General features: G+C 37.8%; 2 protein-coding genes and 1 long non-coding RNA gene across 3 annotated transcripts; 1 reads left to right on the top strand and 2 right to left on the bottom strand.

Annotated features, from left to right (window-relative positions):
- Positions 1-398: 398 nt before the first annotated feature.
- On the bottom strand, positions 399-16,467 carry LOC124305728 (uncharacterized). Its single transcript, XR_006908429.1, has 3 exons — positions 16,342-16,467; positions 13,446-13,447; positions 399-409 (listed from the first exon to the last, which is right to left on the bottom strand). It is a non-coding gene; the product is annotated as an uncharacterized LOC124305728 (long non-coding RNA).
- LOC124305721 (DNA polymerase delta subunit 2) lies at positions 16,365-18,707 on the top strand. The gene is made up of 6 exons (XM_046765420.1): positions 16,365-16,744; positions 16,911-17,212; positions 17,412-17,622; positions 17,753-17,987; positions 18,071-18,363; positions 18,463-18,707. The coding sequence occupies exons 1-6, from the start codon at positions 16,522-16,524 to the stop codon at positions 18,579-18,581; spliced, it is 1,383 nt and encodes a 460-aa protein (XP_046621376.1). The 5' UTR covers positions 16,365-16,521; the 3' UTR covers positions 18,582-18,707.
- On the bottom strand, positions 18,562-21,428 carry LOC124305724 (protein dimmed-like). The gene is made up of 3 exons (XM_046765426.1): positions 21,024-21,428; positions 20,392-20,630; positions 18,562-20,326 (listed from the first exon to the last, which is right to left on the bottom strand). Exons 2-3 carry the CDS (start codon positions 20,614-20,616, stop codon positions 20,009-20,011), a joined length of 543 nt encoding a protein of 180 aa, XP_046621382.1. The 5' UTR covers positions 20,617-20,630; positions 21,024-21,428; the 3' UTR covers positions 18,562-20,008.
- Between the last annotated feature and the right edge of the window lie 627 nt (positions 21,429-22,055).

The following is a 22,055-nucleotide window of genomic DNA, read 5'->3' as shown; positions in this document are numbered from 1 at the left end:
GTGTCTCTTGGAAGTGCACTTGCAAAATGCATATTATTAGTGCCATAATGCATTTTCAAAAAATTAATTAATCAATTTAGTTCACAAAGTTTGTAGGCGCTCTTACGAAGCGAATGCAAAAAACCGCATTAAAATCCGTCTTACTGCTCAAAAAATCGACAGTCCATTGCTTTATTTCCTCGACTAACTGGACTCCCGCCTCTCTCGCCTCCCGCATCCGGGACCAACGCACGCGATCGGCAGTCTCACACGTTTTCTTACTCGTTCGACATCCTTGTTTCATAATCTCTGTATAATGACCGTCACTTGACGCAACGTCTTCGAATCCTGGAAAGTCTCGACGACGAACCGAAGTTTTGTATCCTCGGATGCGCGGTAAATACGGAAAAGGCGTTCACCTCTTCCAATCCTCATCCGAACTCTCCAAGAGCCAAAGTGTCTACGACAGAATTTCGTTCCATCGTTCTTTTCTCTTTCTTCTTTTCCCTTTCTTCTTTTCTTCTTTCGACTTTCAATTGAAACGTATCGATGAAAGAAACTGCTCTGATTAACGCAATTCCTCTGGTTACTGATAATTGGGCTTCGTCGTAATTGACATTTCAGAATTCAGATATCTCCATGTCTTCGGGGGATGATATTACTCTTACTGTTGATAACCAAATGCGATACAGTTATCAATCATTTGGATCCACAGTCTGAATCAAAAGCTTGATAAGGCGGAACATGTCCAGCAACATTATTTGCGTCAATGATATTCAATGCGGTTGAAAAGATTTCGTAAGTAGAATGCTCAAAATCCATAATGTCTAATGATTTTGATCCAACTAAAATGTGGCCGAGTTCGTTTTGTTCACCGTAAAAATCTCCAAAAATCGACAAAAGCAATTTTAGAAATAGTTATTTCCAAGTAAATAAAAACAGATTTTCGTAATTAAAGTAGAACGTATGTTCGTCAAAATTTACATTTTTGCATCAATACTGTATACTATAATGTAAGAGTTCTCCAATATTTTTCAGTCAATTTGTGGATATCTGGTCAATGAGCAGAATTATTCCAAAAACGCCAGAGTTGATGACTTTAAATTGTGTAATTATTTGTAAACCTACTCTCAACTTGTTGAAATCTTATACAATCAACTTGCGTCATTCGAATTTGTTTTCTTACCTCTTGACGAAAAGATATTGGTCACAAATTCTCAAAGTGTACGATCAGCTTGAATAAACCCGGTATATTAGTCTTCCTATTTCTGTTACGTGAATCTCGATTTATATTTACATAGTTTTTGTGTATTCAGGACTATTAAAAATCAAAGCCGCAATCCATAATTTTTTCTTCTTCTGTAAGATATATACAGAAAATAAGTTTTTGAATTAAACGAACTATCGTGGTGTAAAATGGAACGAATTTAATACATTTAACAAAAATTTTTAAGAAACAATGTTTAAACGAAACATTCGCATCTATAAACAAGAAGAGTATCCGAACTCCGGATCACGGATTCTGCTGAAACTTCCAAGGGATTTTTTTTTAACCCAAGAAATGAAGCTTCCGAGTAGTTTCATCCTGAGTGCAATGCACTAGATCCTAGTTAATTTTTTTGTTTTTAAATTTTCTTTGGGTTGGCTCGGTAACTTCAATGATCTACTGATTTTCCATTTCTCGATCCAATCATACCTATTCAGTAAAATACCGCATAATGGAGCATTTTACGTGAAATTTACAAAACCCAAGCCTTGATCATATCGAATCCCATAATCCGTCACTGTTTACTCCGCTCTTATCTGTAACATTGATAAAAACGCGATCCGAATTTCGCATTTCACGGATTACCAAATTTTTCAAGTCCTCGCAAAATGTGTCTCAATATTTATTCATCGTACATAATATCGAAGCTTTCCAATCACCAGAGATGACTGAAAATCATATCCTAACTCTACCGAGAGTTGCCCAACTCCCATCTTTCTTTGATCCACACACTGGGTTGAAAAGCATCGCAATTAATACCTGTGATAGAAAAGAGCGGTTCATTCGGTTGATTCACAAATGAATTGCGAGCAGCTTTCTTTTCCCCGAGCTCAAAGTCCAGGCAGCATCAAGTTACATTCCACATAATTGAGGATACCGACTCTCTTACTTTGGCACGCGTACAACAGGATGTATTACGCCTTCGGCAGGAGTACTTTTTATCCCTCATATCACGATGAGGTTACATCGGTACATGGTTTCGAAGTGGTCGGCAGTTGCGTGAAAAACCGCAGAGGAGGTAAAGTATGAGTTACGTGTTCGTGACGTCGTTTCATTCATGGATCAAAACTCCTCGACTGAACGTTGAGAGGAACTAAAAAAAAGCTAAATTAAGACACAAGCGGTTAACGTAAAAAATCACTCGTTTACCCATTGCTCGATCCGATTACGTAACGCATCTGCAATTTGGAGAACCAAACGCTAATGTGCAACAGTACCACGAGTACGCCGACACACGACCAATGATTTTCAGTTACCCGTATCTACTTGGTAAATTACTCGTTACAATAGGCATGGTTTGGGCATACCGTGATAATTTGAGAAAACTATCGACCCATGTGACTAGTTTTGTTACACCATCGATATCTATCAGTGGTGTAAGGTGGTCAATAACGAGTAAATGCACCGTCGAATTTCTCTCGTCGCTAAATGGATTCCGGTCCGGGCTGAGCAGCTCCTCCTCCAGGCATTGGTTGTGCATCGAAATGGACGACTTAAAACCTAGCTGCAACCACTCACGAGAGTTCCCAAAGAAGGCTGAGCGGATCAAATAACGTCCAACCGACTAGTCTCGACCAAACATTGGCCTTTCGGATCAAGCTTTCTACAAACCGATATAATCACCGATGACCTCATACCCCGAACTCATAGGAAACCAACATGAGGATCCAAGTGCGCGTTCGTCAGGTTTATCATGATCACAAGTACGGACGATAACTGTCATAATCAGCGAGCAAAAAGTTGGATTGAAGACAGTTTCGTTGTATTCACTAAATACTAAAATTAATAGCTAGTCTATAGTTCCATGATTTTTGTACATCTCAATGTCTCAGTGACGTTTTAGTCTTCATACTGTGATTATTAGTAATAAATCAATCCAAATCGTGTGAAAATACGATTCACGGTAATCAAATTAAATCATACACCGTCGCATCATTGTTCATCGTTAAGAATCTTTTCGAAACGATCGGCAACGTCTATTTTTCAACATATCGTTGGAAAGATCATTGTTCCAACAAACATTATCTCGTTTTTCGTCAAAGTCTATGGAGTTTTATGAATTAATTGTGACAGCGTTTCCGTTAAAAAAAAAAAATAAAAAAAAAATTTGAAACAGCCATAAGCATGCTGTTAAAAATTCAACTGTCGAAAAGCTCGTTTTCGCGTTTTTAGCCAGAAGGGATTCAGTTAATTCTTATTAACAATTAGTCTAAATCTCAATTACTACAATTAAGCTCTTTGGATTGACTACAATGGAACCACCTTAATATACATGTGTGATAGTTTTTTCTTTTCTTTTAAATACAGACGAAGTGTACAATGCCTTGCGAGTGACTTGAACTTGAAATCACCGGAAGTTTTTTACGCACAATATATAAACACTATTTCCTCCTATGACCCGGCACGCGCATAACTGCAGAATGCATTCAGATAAGACTCGATTTCCCGAAAGCATCAGGGACGTAATTCCGATGCCCACTAATACCTATATACGTCATGAAATTGAACTTTGAAAAGGAAAGTTACGGCACGTAGCCACGAATCCGGAAACGCGGTCATGGTGATCAGAGTTCCGAGGTTATTTATTTCTCCGATGTTTTCCTATGTCTCGATTCCGGTCATGCCGATATTCACAATGAAAAATTCTAGCGAATAAACTTTTTTAACGTTGCACGCATTTTATTGACAGGTAAGGAACTTAAATTAAGTAGTCATTTTGAAAAACGCGTTTTATATCGTACCTCGAAAATGGCTGGCTTTGGGATAAAAAAAACATCCCATCTACGACAAATGTTCTCATGTTTTTTCATCCCAAAGTCAACTGTTTTCGATGTATGATAAAAAATGCGTTTTTCAACATGACTACTTACGCCGAATGGGTGTGACCGCAGACTTTTTAAATTAAGCTCCTTACCTGTCAACAAAACGCACGAAACATTAAAAACGTTCAATTAAAATTTTGCGCTGCGGCACTATAAATTCAACATCCATCGATTGGACTATGGGCACAAGTTCGAAGAGGATTACATCCTTGAAATCATAAACAACAGAGAAAGTCTGTTTCGCGCGTTCTAGAGTTTCGAAAACATAAAGATTCGTTGAAAATAGAAAACGTAATATTCGACCGAAACCAATACCATTCTTATATCACGGAACGTCATGAAAAGTAAAAGATAGCACGTCGTTGATAACGGAAAAAATTATATATATATATGTATATATAATACGTTTTCCTTTCGTCATAATGCAAACGTTAAACGTGATGCTATCGCAATGCAACCGCGGTAAGCGCGACAGAACGGAACCAAAAACGGGAAAAGTAATACCCATAAAAAACCGAAACCCTTTATAAAGACCGCAGAGACATACCTAAAAACAGCCGCATCGCCCACACGTATGAAGCGATTATTAAACCACAGGAGTTGACAATTTTTCCGGTGCCGAGTTGACGCCTTATTCGCGTTTATAATATCAAAAGACAGAACGTGGCGTGCAAACTGACACTGACATTCGTTCGGATCATGATCATCGCAATCTGTATTAATAAAAGTGAATGCTTCTTTGTTGATTCAATACCTTTCATCCGATTGCGACGAATAAAGGTTCCACAACGAATTAGTACAACCATTTTACAACATAGGTGGCGTTGGAGTCGTTTCAACAAATGAGCATATTTCGCATAGTTTAAGGGCAGCTCGTTTGTTCTATGTATGAAACTCAAAGTCTTTCCAACGTAAGTTTGCTTGTTACTCCAGAACGACTGAAACGATTCTATTTTTTCTGTGAATGGCTACAACGTCTGACCAGGTTTTAGGCTACGTTTCGTTTCAACCAGATTTGATAGTTTTTGAGGAGTAACGATATTTGTAAGCCAAGCCAGAATGGGATCACACACTTATGCGAACGCTGACCAAACTCTTATGAATAGAGGTTAGGTCGGGTTAGGTTAGGTTAGGTTCTATGTTAGATCAGATATTATCAGTGTTCGTTAGGGTGGTCCTGAAAAAGGTCTTCTTCGATTTTCACCGGTTCACCCCCTAAAGCAATTCCGAACAATTTAAAAATAAATCGCTACGTTTTTCAAATTTTTATCTCAACTCTAACCCATGCCCGTAAGAGGGTGGAGTTTCCCATTTAACTTTTTCAAGGGTACGGTGAATCCAACAAACGGATTCGATTTAATTTCATATAGGGGGGATTTCTCGGATGACTGACTCTACGAACCTGAACTCGAAATTTGAAAATTCAAAATGGCGGATACAATATGGCGGATCAAAATTCAAAGAGCCATTCGATTTCGATGAAACTCGGTGCCCGGGGGTTTTCGAGGTAGCTGATTACGAATCGGAATTTGAAATTTGCATAATTTAAAATGTTGAATCCAATGTGGCAGCATCAAATGATCTTTTAAATTTCGCCCCGCCATATTCGATCCACAATTTTGAATTTTCAAATTTTGAGTTCAGATTCTTAATCAGCGGCCCAAGAAACCCTCCTTAGACGAAATTTAATCGAAATCCGTTCGGTGGACTTAACGTACCCCTGAAAGAATTAAACGGGCAAATCTACCCTTTTGTCGGCAGGGGTTAAACTTCGGATAAAAATTTTTTTAAGTAAGAAAATTATTTTCCAATTATTTGGAGTCGATTTAGGGGGTGGACAGGTCAAAATTCAAAGATGACCTTTTCAAGGACCACTCGTAGCTCTTCATTCAAATATTCTTAACTGTAAGTGTGATTTTTTTTATCTGTATAGAATTTTCATCTTATCACATTAAATCTGAATGCGAGCGAAGCTGCGACGGGCTGCTGGTAAAAAATACATAAACCCAATCATTACCAACTGCGTCTGCAAGAAAAAATAAAGAGAAAATCGATGATGTTTGAAATTCGTATAACATATAATATGTAACGATACATTTTTCAAAACCTTTGTAATACACAGTTGTCTGAAATTCAATGGCTCATTCAGATTTGTTATGTAAAATTCCAATACCTATCAATTAATTATTAACGATAATTAACTACCGTTAACGTGTTACGAATCTGTAATTAAATGAAACCGAACCTGTAACGATTAAAAAAAATTACACCGAGACGAGATTGATCGTATCGAAGTAATGCACTGTATCAACAGATTCTATACCAGAGTGATGATGTTACGAGTTAATAATAGCTCAGTTTTCCTTTTCGCGTGAAAATTATAACCGACAGAGGCTCGTTAACACAACGGTATTGCTATAAGCTCGCATGAATTAAAATGAGCATTGCACCTTTTTGCGTAGGTAGCGGTCCGAGTTTTCTTCCTGTTAAAGATTCCCCGTGCGTAAGTAAAACACGCGGACCCGAAGTCGCATATGAATGTGACATACATGTATTTATTATGTATCGCGTGCGTCTTCTTGTAGTTTATTGAGAAAACCTAAGCTAAAATGCCTAAAGGCTATAAATAAACTGGCTTGCGTTGTGAAAAACCAGTTATAAATACGAGTTATTCTTATTTGGTACGAAGCGTGATACTAACGATCATCGGTTTTATACCTGATTGTTTTGGAATGTACGGTATAACAGATTATGAGGGAAAATATTACGCTGAAGGTTAAAGGCACGGACTGAAACTTTATAATGTGTAGAAAATAAAAAAGATGCAAGATCACACCGGTTGCCTCTTCACGACGCGTGTTGGCTTTGGTATTTTTAGATTCATTCGCGTATGATTTCGAGAAACAAATAAAAGATAAACGAAAACTGGTATGTTCGGTTCATTCAAGCTGATCGCACAATCAAAGAATTTCTGAGTATTATCGTTGGGTCGAGAGGTAGGGTAAAGCAAATTCGAATGACGCAAGTTGATTGTATTATTAAGATCTCGACAAGTTGAAACAAGGTTTTTAAATAATCGCAAAGTTCAAAATTATTAAACTCCGCTGTTTTTAGACTTATTTCACTCGTTTAGCAGATATCTACAAATCGTGTGAAATACATGTGTGAAATCTAACATTACAGTATGCGATATCCCGGGTTCGGAGATACACCTCGTTTATAAGTGTATATTTGTACGGAGATAAACACACACTCGGCAAAGGGCTGATTGTAGGTGTACGACTGGGCCGTAGACGGGATCGGTAAAGCAGGATACCCAGAAATAAATACGTTTATAAATACCCCACGCATTTCCCCGTGTAATATCTCACACAGTATAGTATTATTAATGCAAAAATAAAAATTTCGACGAACATGTATTCTACCGTACTTACAGAAATCTGTTTTCATCGACATGGTAATAAATATATTTATACCTGACTCGACCATAATGTCAACTTTTTTTACCTGAAATGTTGAGACGATATTGGCATATTTATCCCTCCTCTTTTTTCCCCTCATTGGCCGGAAAAATTGAGATTTGCGGCAAATATGATAGAATATGTAACAAATTGACAGGTAACATCTTAGCTTTCGGCATAAGGCATTTGGTGGGAGTAATTTCGCAAATACGACGAAAATTTATGACAGGAAGTAGGGAGAAGCGCACGATATTCAATTTACTATAATATGATTCTTCGGTGCGGCTTACTGTTGGTATTTGTGCTACAGCGTGTTGGCAGCGAACACCAACATTTTCATAACGTTTCAAAAAAAGAAAAAGAGGGGGGGAGAGAGAGGGGGGGAGAGAGAGAGAGAGAGAGAGAGAGAGAGAGAGAGAGAGAGAGAGAGAGAGAGAGAGAGAGAGAGAGAGAGAGAGAGAGAGAGAGAGAGAGAGAGAGAGAGAGAGAGAGAGAGAGATAGATGTTTTATTATGCCCTAGAAAACTTTGGGGCAAGAGAAAAACTACAGTGTAGGAAAAGTATTATAAAAGTATACCTATAAGTATAAAAGCAAAATAAAATAAAATAAAATAAAATATGATATGATATACAATAAAATAAAATAAAATAAGATAAAATAAAATAAAATAAAATGTAATAGAAATATATAAAATGATAAAATTTAGATAGATTAAAGTAAAGTGAGTAGATTAAATGAAAAACACAATCAAATAAGCAAGATAAAATAATACAAAAATAAACTACCACTACGCAATACTATTACTTCAGGTAATTTAATGATAGATTGGCTTTCAGCTTTCACTCAACAGCAACATCGTCCGTCAACTGCGAAGTCGTTCCAGTCAAGAATTGTAGGTTAGGGAATACCAGTCTTCAGTTTATTGCCTCGTCCCGTAGCTCAAAAGAGAGAGCATCGACGATTTATAGCTCAAATTTTTGCGAGAGCGACGGGGGAGAAAAAAAACCTGGAAGCAGAGCCCGAAAACGGGCAGGAAACAGCAGAAAATGGCCAGAACAGGAGGGTAACAGAAAGTAGACTAGACAGGTACTCACCAATCCAAGAGGATTGAGGATTGAGAGAGAGAGAGAGAGAGAGAGAGGGAGAGAGAGAGAGAGAGAGAGAGAGAGAGAGAGAGAGAGAGAGAGAGAGAGAGAGAGAGAGAGAGAGAGAGAGAGAGAGAGAGAGAGAGAGAAAGAGACAGACTACTCACGCTGTCAATTACTGTTATTCTATTTCCGGATTTTTAAAAAAATTTTTCTTATTTTTGAAAAAGTATATATTTAAGTGAGGGCCTGGTCATACTTTTCATTCGAATTGTGGGCCCCAATTATATTATCGATACGTTTCAGTTCAAAGTCGAAGAAAGAAGTCGAAAGAAGAGAAGAAGGAAGAGAAAAGAACGATGGAACGAAATTCTGTCGTAGACACTTTGGCTCTTGGAGAATTCGGATGAGGATTGGAAGAGGTGAACGTCTTGTCCGTATTTACCGCGCATCCGAGGATACAAACTTCGGTTCGTCGTCGAGACTTTCAAGGATTCGAGGACGTCGCGTCAAGTGACGGTCATTATACAGAGATTATGAAACAAGGATGTCGAACGAGTAAGAAAACGTGTGAGACTGCCGATCGCGTGCGTTGGTCCCGGATGCAGCGAGAGAGGCGGGAGTCCAGTCCCGTAAAACGAGGAAAGTCGATCGACGTGTCACAAGTGACGCATACGATCTTACAACTAAGACTTCGGGCGGCAGTGACGCAGTTGGTTTGTCAAGTCGCAACCACAATCGTGCAGCCGCGGCACGTGTTCAAAGACAGGAGTGGGGCTTCCGCACGTGGCCGGTGGATAAAACCGGCGGGAAAAACAGGCTAGACATCAGTTTCGAACAAGGAGTTCGAACGAGGCGATCGTAGACGAGAAGCCGACAGTCGATATCCCGAACAGCCAGCTCGAAAAGCTCGTGAAGAGAATAATCAAGAATATCGAGCGAAGGAATTCGAGCATCCGGCGCGAACCTCTCAGGGATTTCGGATGAAAATGGCTAGCCCGAAAACCATCCTCGTAATCACGCTGGTGTTCGCCACTCTCGCAATTCGATCGAGCTGCAAGCCTGCTGTGTCTGTGCCTAGATCTTATCTTGAACAAAAGAATAATTTGTCGAAAGTGTGTTCGTTCGAAACGAAGACTTTGAAACCGAACATTTTGATATACTGTGAGGACGAGGCGTACGTAGCAATATGGGATCAGTCCGCACACGATGAACGAGTGTACATTTATCGGGTCGGCGAATTGACGATACTGACTTAGAAGATGCCGAGAAGACCGTGCGAGACTCGCGTTGGAATAATCGAAAGGGACAAAAAGGAGGACGACAGAGACGACTGTCGAATCGTCCTGCCGAGAAGAAACGTCGAATCTGCCTGCCCATCTTGGATGTCCTCAATTCCCATCAAAGCTTCCAATCGCGTCAAACTTGACTTTGTCTCGATTCGTATTTATGGGAAGTATTTATTACTTCATCTGCCGCTTGCGACAACGTTATTTATTCAACTATTTATTGGCATGTTCGGTCATTCGTTATTTATTTATTTATTCATTCAATTGTTTAACAGCACGGTTCGTGCAAATGTTCGTTGTTTGTATGTCGACGGAAAAAAATCATTCCATCGCTTTGAAATTAAATGCCAAAATCGTCAAACTGTCAGTATTAGTAAAGTGCAAAAATAGATAATAAATGTATAGTTGTAAGTATAGTAATAATGAATGCTCAAATGCTTGTTTGATCTCAGTGATTTCAGTAACTAATAAAGTATACATCGACAACGATTGTCGAGCGGAATTGTGAAATTTTAACAATCGTATAGTTATTAAGCGCCAGTTTGTATGAACAAAATATATGTAATATTAGTATATCTTGTATAGACTTCACGTATCAGCTTTAAATCGCGATTGAATTGCAGCGACTTTCGAAATCACGTGTACGGCGTATGTATTTAAATCATGGGACTGGAATTTCACGTAAACGAAGCAAATGTACCGAGAGAATTGCGAATGTACCTAGAAGCTGAGGAGAAAAAAATAAGAAATGAATACACTCTATATTTTGAAATGCAAATAAAATACAATCGTGCTAATTTTAATTTTCTGTTGTGCGAATTAATTTATATTTAAAATAAAAAGTATCGCAACAAAAAATTTTGTAATGTTGAGAAATTCGTGCAGTTCAAGGAAAATCAAATATCAGATATTATTCATTGCGGTTACCCTTTACGTACTAACTAATCTTGGCGAGACTCTTGGCGAAGTTTGAGGGTAATCTTGGTATCTTCTTCATTTTTTCGAGCGTCATCTTTCGAGCATTTTTGACGTCGCTGAGGCCGGCAAGGGTATTAATCATACAAGGTGCGAATAAACAAGTGTGCCAAAGTTAACGAGGTAATAAAGTCTGCCTAAACAGGTGATTGAAATAGCCGACCCAGGATCTCGGAGGAATCGCGTTCACCTTCTACAAGGGATCGAAGTGAGCGGCCGTCGAAAGCTTTCATGGAGATAACTGACCGTTTGGTTTTCGATTTGTTTTATTTCTTTACGATAATTATACGAGTTTCCAGAAAAATCAACATGAACGTAAATTCAATGGGAATTTTAAATGTCAATCAAGTATAAGCATGAAAAGAGAGGAATTAATGCGGTAACTCTTCGAAATGTACTCGTTTCGGGACACTTAATCACTTTCGTGAACCAGGAACTGCCGCATAATAATTTTGACATTCGCTGCACATTATAACTAGACGCTAATTGGGTATTAGTTGAATGTTTCATTGAGAAATTAGATGCACTTCGTTTTTACTCTTCATCACCTTTGGTGAGATAATAAAAGTACTGGTTTCGGTCAAAAATCACTTTTTCTAATTTCAACGAATCTCGACAATTTTGATAGCAGTTGTCACCTTTTTTTAGTTGCGGTTGAAAATTGTTGCACGAATAATTCAAATGCAAGTGAATCAAAAAATAACATTAGAAACTGATCACTTCGATCATGACATGTGATGGCAAAAAAAGAAACCAGTTTTAGTTTACACCTAAATACATTATTTAAAGCTTGACGTTCATTTAAATAAAATAAAAACGCAATTCAATTTTTTTTTAATACTTTGGAACAGATGGAACATAAAAAATAAGCACTCATTGTAATTAAACTGATGAACTTTTCATCGCACGCAAGTCAACCATTTTTTCTTAGCCCCGCCCCCACGTCAGTTACCAATTGCTGCGACTTATTCCGGACGTCGCGAAACCGTTTCGATTGTGAGTCGTAAAGACGTAACGTTTGTATGTTGGGGAGGTGGGAGTGAGTTCGGAAACCTTTTGGAGGAGAAAATTTGCAAAAGAAACGATGTGACTAGCAGCAAGCATCTCCTAGAATTTCCCAAAATATCCCAACATGTCCCGCAATAGTGCAAAATTTTCGAATGGAAAGGTTTCATTTTTTGAAACAATGATATAGAATAAAAATTAAATCTTTTTCAAAAAAAGTATAAAACTTCATTTATCACCCGAAGTGAAATATTTTTTATGCCGATTACTTTGAATTAATGAAATCTCATAGGCTCTAAAGCCATACTTACACTCTTTCGTCGTGACAAAATTGTTTCGATGTAATTCTGCAGCTATTTCTTTTCTACATAATTTGAATCAATTCTCTATTTCTTCTAAATAAATTTCATATATATTTTCTTTGTCACTTGTCTCAAAAGCAAGTATTCTGAAAGTAGTTTGACCTTCTTCGTCTATTTCATCCTCTTTTTTAGAATATCTGATCGGTGGGATATCTCGATAATGAATGCGCTACTAAATTTAACGAAAAGAACACGTAACTTATATTGCGTCCTTCTTACCATCGATACTACATGTCGGTTATCGGTATAGTAGAAGACCGACGAATTCCTTTTTACCGACAACGAAAGCCGAATGAAAACACGCGGATACATTTTTACCGACAAAAGCGGTATCAACCGTTGGTAAGTGTGGGTATAGTACAAGAAGTAGGAAAGACTAAATCAGTCGTATACTTTATCTACGGAGACAAAAAGCAAAATACCTGCCGATACGTAGAATATTTTTGGAATTTTAGAGGAATGTAAAATATTTCTTTCATCAGATAACCCTAGAATGGAAGGTATTCGACATGTGGTATTCAACAATGATTTGGCGGTAATGATTAGGCGAACAGTAACATTTTAATAAAAATATTTTCATATAATTGAGTGATCAAAACTGAGAATATATCATGACATGAAAAACTTGTATACAATGGACGGATGGCATGACCGCAACACCGCTAAACCTCATAGTCTTTACCTATGATTCTGTGAAATATTCTACACATAACGTATCACAAGCGAGTCTTGACTTGAGCAAAATGTTGCCACTCGTATTCCTCAATTATGAAATTTTGCAATTTAAATATCATACGCGTATGTATTCGTCAGCAGTACGTGACAAGGAAAAGAGCACCTTCTGCAATACTTTTATACGTGACTATTTAATTGCCTTCGAAAAAAGTTTGTAATCGCAATTGGTCTTACCACAAAAGTTTTATCCGTCGCGGTTTACAGCGACACTGAAGTTTCCTGTGTGGAATATTTTGTTTTTTGTTTGCAAATTGTTTCGATCGCTGTTTCGAATCCATTATACGCGTCGAGAAACTGCGAAAGCACATGAGACGTGAAAACTTCTGAAGATTAAATATAAATGAATTTTTTTTAAATTATCATACGGTTACCAAATTTACTAAAGTGCGTACCAATAAAATTGTGTTAATTCAAACACATTCACACCGAAATAAATATTGCATTATTAACTCTTGACCTAATACTCCTTATTTTGTTCCATGAAAAACATTTGTAGCATTCAACAACGTTGGTTATCTTTTTCTTTTTTACTTTGAAATACAGAGAACATTTTTTCACTGCGATATAGCATCAACTAAGTATGAACACACATATACAAATATGCTCACTGTATTGGTAAATATTTTGAACAGAGGCAACACTTGTTCTGTAATATATCAATCATTGATATTAATTATAAATAGAATACTGAATGAAAAATTACATTAGCAAAGAAAAGGAAAACGAAATAAAAGTAACCATACGGTGAAATTTAACAGTAAATCGACAAATATTTGCGACTGAAAAACTTAACACGACTGTATTTGACTAACCGCCGACTCAGACTACTCTTCGTATTATTGTAGCTGGGTAAAGTCACGTAACGCGGAAATTTTCCATCACGTTATGTAATGGGTTTTGGAATTTTCATCACTGGTTTAGCAAGTCTGTACAATTAAAATTTAAACGAATTGAGTTTCGGCATTGTATGTTAATTTCGTATCGTATGCGTCATATAACTATACATATATGCAAATATCATCTATTCATAAGTCTTCCACTTTCATAATATATTCGAGTACAGATTCAAAAGCGCATGCGTCGCCACAAATGAAGAGATTCAGTGGCATTACCTTGGAGTCGCGAGGTATCAAGTCCACGCACTAAACGCCAGAAATCGAACCACTGCAACCGTTAAAAGCCTACAGAAATATGGTATAAAAAAAAATTGGAATTTGTTATGTGTAATTGATTTCATTTGATTTTAACAACCAGAAATTCATTGTGAAACTAACATTACTGCAATAACGTGTTCAGATATTGTTCGAATTACAAGGAAAAGTGGTATAAATAAACGTTGACCGTAATTACAGTTCTCAATACTGTATTTCTTAGCAAATGGGACTTTTACTTCTTTAAGTTATCTCTAATAATTGACCAGTTGAGTAATGACTTGAGAACGCTTTATTGTTATACCAACGTTGAATTATTGCAACAGTCAGAAAGAAAATGATACGTGTAAATGTAAAAACAAATATACATACACACAATCGCACATTACCGATTTCCGACCATACTCTTCAGTAACTATTGCAAGACTTATTTTCATGCTGCACCCAGAACCATAGTTTCCGGTAACGGAAGAAACGGAAAACAGTTTAGAATAACCTGCGCAAAGTATTTGTCTTATCGCATAAAGCATTTTTTCATCTAGGTTGGGCGACAGGTTGACAATAAAGTGGTGATATCCAAATTCCTATCGTCAAAAGACTTCGCGTGGAGTTAACACGCAATAAGAGCGAATTATAGGCAAACAAACAAACGAAGGTATTTACGGAACATGTGCCTAATGCAAGTAGATCTTCGTAATAACATCACGAAATTTCGAGACATGTATCAACTGAAATTCTGTTCTATATTAGAGTTTTTTCAACGATATTTACGTGGTAAATTTTCACCACAGACACCTACTTTTGCAGGACTAATCCTTTTCATTCATACATTAAACACGCATTATTGTACAATGAGCTTTGTATTCAAGTAGATCTAAGTAAAGCTCACCAAACGCCGACGGAATGTTGTCATACACCTTAGCACAGCTGCATTCTCGTGCTCGTCTCAGGCTGCGACGCACTTGAATCTCACCCCGACACTTTTAACACTGCACATGTAAACACATCACCGAGAGAGGTCACGCCGGCGTTACGAATAATGAATTACATGAGAAATCGCATCTCGGATAAACACCTGAACTGGATAAACAAATATTGACATTTGATTTAGTAGAAATTAGAAGAAAGTTGAACCTCTTACGTGGCAAATGTGCAACGACCGTCACTCGCGAGTCTTTTTTTTTCAAGGTTGTAAAACATTCGACCCCACGACAAGGAAATGAGCCTCTAACAGCTAGTCGATTGCTTAAAGGAATGTTCTAATTATCACACAAAAGCAAATGGTAAAATTCTAACGAGTCAATCAGCCGATAGTACCGTCGTTCGGAAAACCACCCAAACTTAACGACGTTTGGGCAACTTCTGGCCACCGAACAGCTAACGCAATGCACGCGTCGGCAAGACTCGACAACGCTCGGTTGTTTTCGACCAATCGCGTCCTTCACTAGTTACCATTCGCCATCTTGTATCTCTGTTGCTCTGTCGATTCGAACGAAAGCTCTTGCTCTACTGCGACTGCATTTTGCTGCCCGTGCAAATCCAACCTACAGATGCATCATTCAGATAGAAATGAATGCAGAGATTAAAAAACGGAGCTTACAGACTGCGAATTCGTATTTCTGTTTACTGGAAATTGATAGACAGCTCGCTACGGGCAATTTGAAGCAATCAAAACGGCGTGACGGGCACGGGGGTAACGGCAGTACCCTACATTTACTAACTCGCTTATAGGGGTTGCAATGTCAATTGAGTCAGTACTGTAGGAAATTTTTACACGGCAGCTTCGTGATATTCCTCACTTACTCACGAGCTTCAAATTGCCCCATTTAGCCGAGTATTTTTAGCAAACTTCAGTCAACGAACAAACCCCAACAATTGATACCACTGTCCCGGTCACTGTTTACAACCATAGACTTTAGAGATAGACGGCGCGGTCCGTGTAGCTAGCTGAAGTCGTAAGAGAAAGAGTAACACCTGGAGCCAGCTCCTCACTTAATGGGTGACTTGGCGGGGAAAAAAAAACATAGCTTATACGAGTATACCTCCCCGCGTACCTTATTGCTTTCCCCGCCTAGCGGCTACACAACATTCTTTCGGTCGTACAAGCGAGAGTTCCGGCTCCTACTGTTGCTCTCTCTTTCTAATTACGGTTTCTGCTCGGTGCACAGATCGCGTTGTAAATATAAGTCTATGTTTACAACATGGCGACGTAGATTTGTTTTGTTCGTTGTCCGCACTTTTTACACCGCGACGCCATCGCGACGCAATAAGCACGTGGGACACGTCACCGATTAAAAATTGAGAATAACGACGTACACAATAGAACAAACTTTCAATTCAACCACTTTTTCCGTTTCATACATGATTATTCACCCCATAACTGCATGGCATGATGGTTCACGCAACGGATTCCAGTGATTCTGCAATTCTGCTGTCAAAGCCCAGCGATGAGAAACCCGTCGTCTTCGAAAGAACAATCGTCGAGTACGAAGACCTGTCCGAAAGATTCAAACACGGGTCAAAAGATTTCAGCAGACAATTTTTCCACGTTTATTCTATCAGACTCAGAGCTCTGACGGAACCGCTCGCTGAAAGAGCTAAGGCGAAGTGGGGTTAGTTTCCTTTTTGCAAATTATTCGTTCAGATCTGGTATTGGTTTGGAAATGGTGTACCGAATTTGGCTGAATTCAGTCACACATTTTCATGTTTCTGTCTAGGTTGCCTTTAGGCATGACTGAAATATCATTTTGACAAAATCAACTTCTCGCTTATTGATAGGAAATGTCACGATCTACAAGCTCGCCGACCTGGAGGATGCTCAGGGTAAACGAGCCGTTGTAATCGGAACACTGTACAAGCACCAGGAACTAAAACCGTCAATACTACGTGAGCTCAGCGAAGAACAGCAGCTGGCACCCCCGACACCCAGAATCAATTACTGTTCTAACAAAGATCAATTGTTTTTGGAGGATGAAATGCTAAGGATAAAAATTGTCGGGAATCACGTCAACATAAAGGATATGGTTACTGGAATTGTCTGTGCTGTTATAGGCAAAGAAAATGAAGACGGCACCTTTGATGTAAGATAGGAATATGAAAATCAGTTTTCAAGATTGACAATTGTATGACACCATTAATCATTTTAACATGAAATTTCGCACAGAAAATCAATTAGAATGTATTACAGAAATTGAGAGCTAGCTGCTCAGTACATGAAAGAAACGAGCGTTGCATTTAGCTGGAATATTCCATACATACATTCACATAACTATTTCTCAGGTAGAAGATTGGTGTTTTCCTGGCTGTGTGCCTAGACCAGCCATCTCAGCTTCACAAAATGCTGGCAAATTATTATTAATTTCGGGATTGGATCTGGCAAACAGAGTAGAAAGTATGTCGCTAAACCTTTTGACCGAGTGGATAGATGGAATGATAGGGGATCCTGCCGTTCAAAGAGAGGAAGCCTCAATTGTCAGAGTAATCATAGCCGGTGATTGAAGAAACATCAAATTATCCATTGTTCTTTTTCCTACCACATTCTTATTTATAAAACTTTTCTTTCCCTTTACGAAATCACCTAAAATTCAAATCAATAATTCAAGGGTCTTAAACGTGAACAGGAAACAGTATCAGAGGCAGTGCTGAGATACACACGAGCAAAGGACATTCGGGTGGTAAAGCGCAGGATTCGGCAGCAGCTAAAGAAACGGCATTTGCTGCACAAAGATTCGATATGTTTCTGAGCCGAATTGTCGAATCCTGCTGTGTCACTCTAATGCCCGGCCAATTTGATCCAACCAATCATATGATACCTCAGCAACCGTTGCATCCATGCATTCTACCAAAGTCAGCCAGGTAATTTCTTATCGTCATGTTAACACGAATTAAAGAAGAGCCTCAAATAGAAACGAACCATGTATTTGTGGTCCGTTTTCCAGATTCAAAAGCCTGCAAGGGGTGACGAATCCATGGGTCGGTAGACTGGGCTCTCGCATTGTGAGTGGCACAAGTGGACAGCCTATTGAAGATATAATGAAAGTGTGCGACGTATCCAATGTCTCGCCGCTTGTTTGGTTAGAGCGAACCTTGAGTTGGAGACATTATTGCCCCACGGCACCGGACACTCTATCGTCTTATCCGTATTATGAAAAAGACCCTTTCATTATAGAGGAATGCCCGGATATATATTTCGCTGGAAATATGGAAAAGTACGAGAGCAGTCTGTGGAAAGGTAGTCATGTGTGATAAGAAGAATCATTAATATTTCACAGGTCCCCCATAATTAACTAATCTTCACATTGCTTGACATAATTTTGAACGATTTTCCCAGGTGAGGATGGACAGACAGTAAGATTAATTTGCGTACCTCGATTCTGTGATTCTGGTACTGCGGTTCTAGTTGATCTTGACACGTTGGATGCTCAAGCTATATCATTTGGCTCAAGCTGAATCGTTACATCATAATTATAATCACTAGTAAGTGCCTTACTTTTTCCAATTCAGAGTGTTGCAGTCTTCCTGAGTATCATGTTTAGTGATTTAACAACAATAAACCTTTCACAAGTTCTGTAAATATTTTTACGTACGTTTAATTTACCACCATTTCAATCGTGCATATCAGTTTTTAACACGTCATAGATAAACCTTATTCATTTTAAAGCCCAAAAGGCAAAAATACACCTTCTACATGTCGTTAAAATAGTGACTATGTCGGTGTGAAAAAATCCACAAATGTATTTCATCTAATCAGTTATCACTCTAAACTCATTCACTGAGCGTAAATATAATCACTTACTGATCAACACTTTTGATCGATTTTAATCATTAGATAAATTTTTTACGAATATTTGTATATGCTTAACCTATGAAAATTTACCGAATTGAATGTAAGAGAGACAGAGGGCACTATGATTAAATTGTTGCTGAAATTTATGAACGGAATTTTGACACTTTTAGCATGCGATAAATCATGTGTTTATTATCACGATCGAATTGACACATAACGCCAATTAATCAGAATATAATCTCTCTCAATTGAAGCTTTAATAATATAATTAATAGAATATTTTCTTTAAACCTTTGGGTATCGACAGTGTATACATGTGAATGTATGTAAATTATTTTAGAATATAATTTAATATACTTGATATCAGGAAGCATATGTGGAAGGTTGATTGTATTTGAATTAGAATTAGATTACTTTCTTCACACTTTTCTAACTGGCTTAAAATAGCTATAATTTGTCTAAAAATATTGTTTTACGTATTTGCATATGAGAATTTGTATCTTTTTTTTCCTCTTAGTATCTTCGTTTTTAATCGCTTACAATAATACTGTTATAGGATATTTTTTTTCATATAATTTTTGGCACTGATTTTATACACTAAGCTACGGTATCATTATCTTTCAACATTTCTTATTTTTTTGTGATACGCCTTGCACTCCTAAAATATACATATGAGTAGTGCAAAATGCTCTCACTGATTAGCTACAAATCAAACTATTATCACACTCAGATGAAAATCACGTAACAAAATATGAAAAACACGGATTGTGCAAGTAATTTATAACTCAACCTGCCATCCCTTCAACACCTTTAAACAATATATACTTGGTACAAACGAGGCATAGTGTGTGTGTATATATATATATATATATATATATTTACTAATGGAACTACTCGAGTGCATTTTGCTAAAATATGTACGAATAATAATATAGTTTTCTTCTTCTCTTTATAGCCTAGGACTAGAATTACATCCCAAAATTGTGAGACATCTGAATTATTAATAATACCTTAAATTTGTCATTAGCATCTCATATTTGATTAAAGTTGAAAATATTCGAGCAGTCAGTATTGTTCGTTGATCTTTCTCTCAAAACGTGTGACAACCGTCCGAGTTTGCTTCCCATGGTAGTTTATCGTCATTGCTTTCGTAAAAACTCTGCATATCAGGGCTTGAAGATCTCGAAGAGCTTGGCGTGTTGATGTTTATGCGAACCGTTGTTCTCGTCTGGTTCGACACTCCTTCCTGAGGACCCTCTGGTGTTTCTTGATCTGCTGATTGCTCGTCGTTTCTCATAGCGCAAATTACATCAGTCAGAGCCACTATGTAGTTTTTGGCCAAAGTAAGTGTCTCTATCTTGGATAAACGTCTTTCTTTACTGACATGCGGTATCACCTCTCTCAAAGACTGAAACATAATCGAATATACGTTTTTTCTTTCAATTCACAATCAAGCAAGGAGAGAAATCTCACCTGAAACGCGTCATTCAAACTGTGCATCCTCATTCTTTCTCTTTCATTACTCTCCAATCTTCTAAGTGTTTTTTCTCTTGGTGTTGTCGTTCGGGAAGCCCTTGATGATTTGAAATTTAGCCTTTCTGTTCTCCTTGTCGTTCTTCGTATCATTTTACCCCCGTTTGTCTTAGTTGAGGACCAATCTTCTCCCAAACTATCTTCATTTTTAAGTCCAGACTTCATTTCGTCTAGAACCACTGAATACAAAAAATTTTTCTCTTTTCCAATTGTTCACTCTTCCACTTTTATACTTCAACTTTCTTCTATCTATCCATCTTATGAATAATAAATATAACGAAATAATGTAATCCAAGTTGTCAGAAATTTGGAGACAATTTGAATCAAAGTTAACGATTTGAAGTGATCTTAAATTGTACAATATTTACATACGTTAATTTGAAATTCGATATTAAAGTTATTAACTTCACATATTATCATGCAATTTAAACGGAATGTTTAAAGAAAAAACCGTGCGTTAGTAAAAAAAAAAAAAAAACTGACAATTTCATAAATGAAAATTGTATAAGACATATTCTTAAAAAAGTAATAACACCGATATCATTTAAATAACTATACGTAATTATGTTCACCTGCGTGTAAAATTAGCGGCAAGACGCGGGTGATTTTTGTTCCAGTTTTAACGATAATTGTCTACACGTTTTTTCTATCTACAACGGAACAGCGAACTAACCAGAAATAATTTTTGAACCAGAAAGTCCCGGAAGAAACTTGTTGAGCACCGTCGAGACGACGACTGATGTCGCGACGTCGGGGTGCGGCCGGCGCCGTCTTTCACCCCCGCGAACTATATTCTCGAGGGTCGTATATAGCGCACCTACACTGCCATATCCCTCGTGGCACGTAAGGGGTGTTTTAAAAAAGCTGCGTCCTTACGACGATTTGAAATTTGAAAAGCGTCCGCACGATATCGGACGAACAGCGAAAGTTAAGAAGATGCTATAATCAGACGTATTTACCGACCAAGTAAAATGTCACTTACTTTGATCAAATATTTTTATCAAAGCCTACGTTTCACTAACGTGAAGATACCGTTAATGAAAATACCGTTGATGAAAAATTACATGCATCGCCAAACGGAATTCAAAAAACTTTTGCTTCATGCGAGAATAAAATGTATTATTGCAGCAAATGGTAGTTCAATTAACGGAGTACATTTTTTGACATTGTTGTTACGCAAAACAAAACTTTTTCTCGATATCTGTATTCGGTATTGCATATAGAATTGCGCTGACTGCGGCATTTTTAAACTAGTGTCGCGGAAACTTTGATAATAGTCAAAATAAATAAGTGACATTTACTCGGTCAGTAAATACTAACTATAACATCCTTTTCAAAAATATTTCGAAAAATAAGGTCAAATCCCTACAAACCATGTTCCTCGAGTCAACGAGCCTTGTGGTAATAATTGTGTCAACACAAATCGATTCGTTATCGTCATTCTGCGCGAATTACATTCCTGCAACGCACACCCGATATGTGGGAAAATACAGGGGTTGGTTTGTTGAGCGTTTACGTGCCTACAGGTGGGCGTATGACGTCAGTCGCCCACGCGGCTCCTTTATCTGTACCCATTATCGCGACAACATCCCGGCCTCATGTTG

Source organism: Neodiprion virginianus, chromosome 5, assembly GCF_021901495.1.
Source record: "Neodiprion virginianus isolate iyNeoVirg1 chromosome 5, iyNeoVirg1.1, whole genome shotgun sequence".
NCBI lineage: Eukaryota > Metazoa > Arthropoda > Insecta > Hymenoptera > Diprionidae > Neodiprion > Neodiprion virginianus.
Note: the sequence above shows the minus strand (reverse complement) of the source record. Positions and strands in the feature narration are given on the sequence as shown.

Excerpts from the sequence above, each read along its gene's own strand:
- LOC124305724 (XM_046765426.1), bottom strand. The coding sequence starts at position 20,616 with ATGAAGTCTGGACTTAAAAATGAAGATAGTTTGGGAGAAGATTGGTCC. Across the intron at positions 20,327-20,391 it reads GTTTGAATGACGCGTTTCAG|TCTTTGAGAGAGGTGATACC; the intron begins GTGAGATTTCTC and ends ATTATGTTTCAG.
- LOC124305721 (XM_046765420.1), top strand. The coding sequence starts at position 16,522 with ATGATGGTTCACGCAACGGATTCCAGTGATTCTGCAATTCTGCTGTCA. Across the intron at positions 17,623-17,752 it reads TGTCAGAGTAATCATAGCCG|GAAACAGTATCAGAGGCAGT; the intron begins GTGATTGAAGAA and ends AAACGTGAACAG. Across the intron at positions 18,364-18,462 it reads CGAGAGCAGTCTGTGGAAAG|GTGAGGATGGACAGACAGTA; the intron begins GTAGTCATGTGT and ends CGATTTTCCCAG.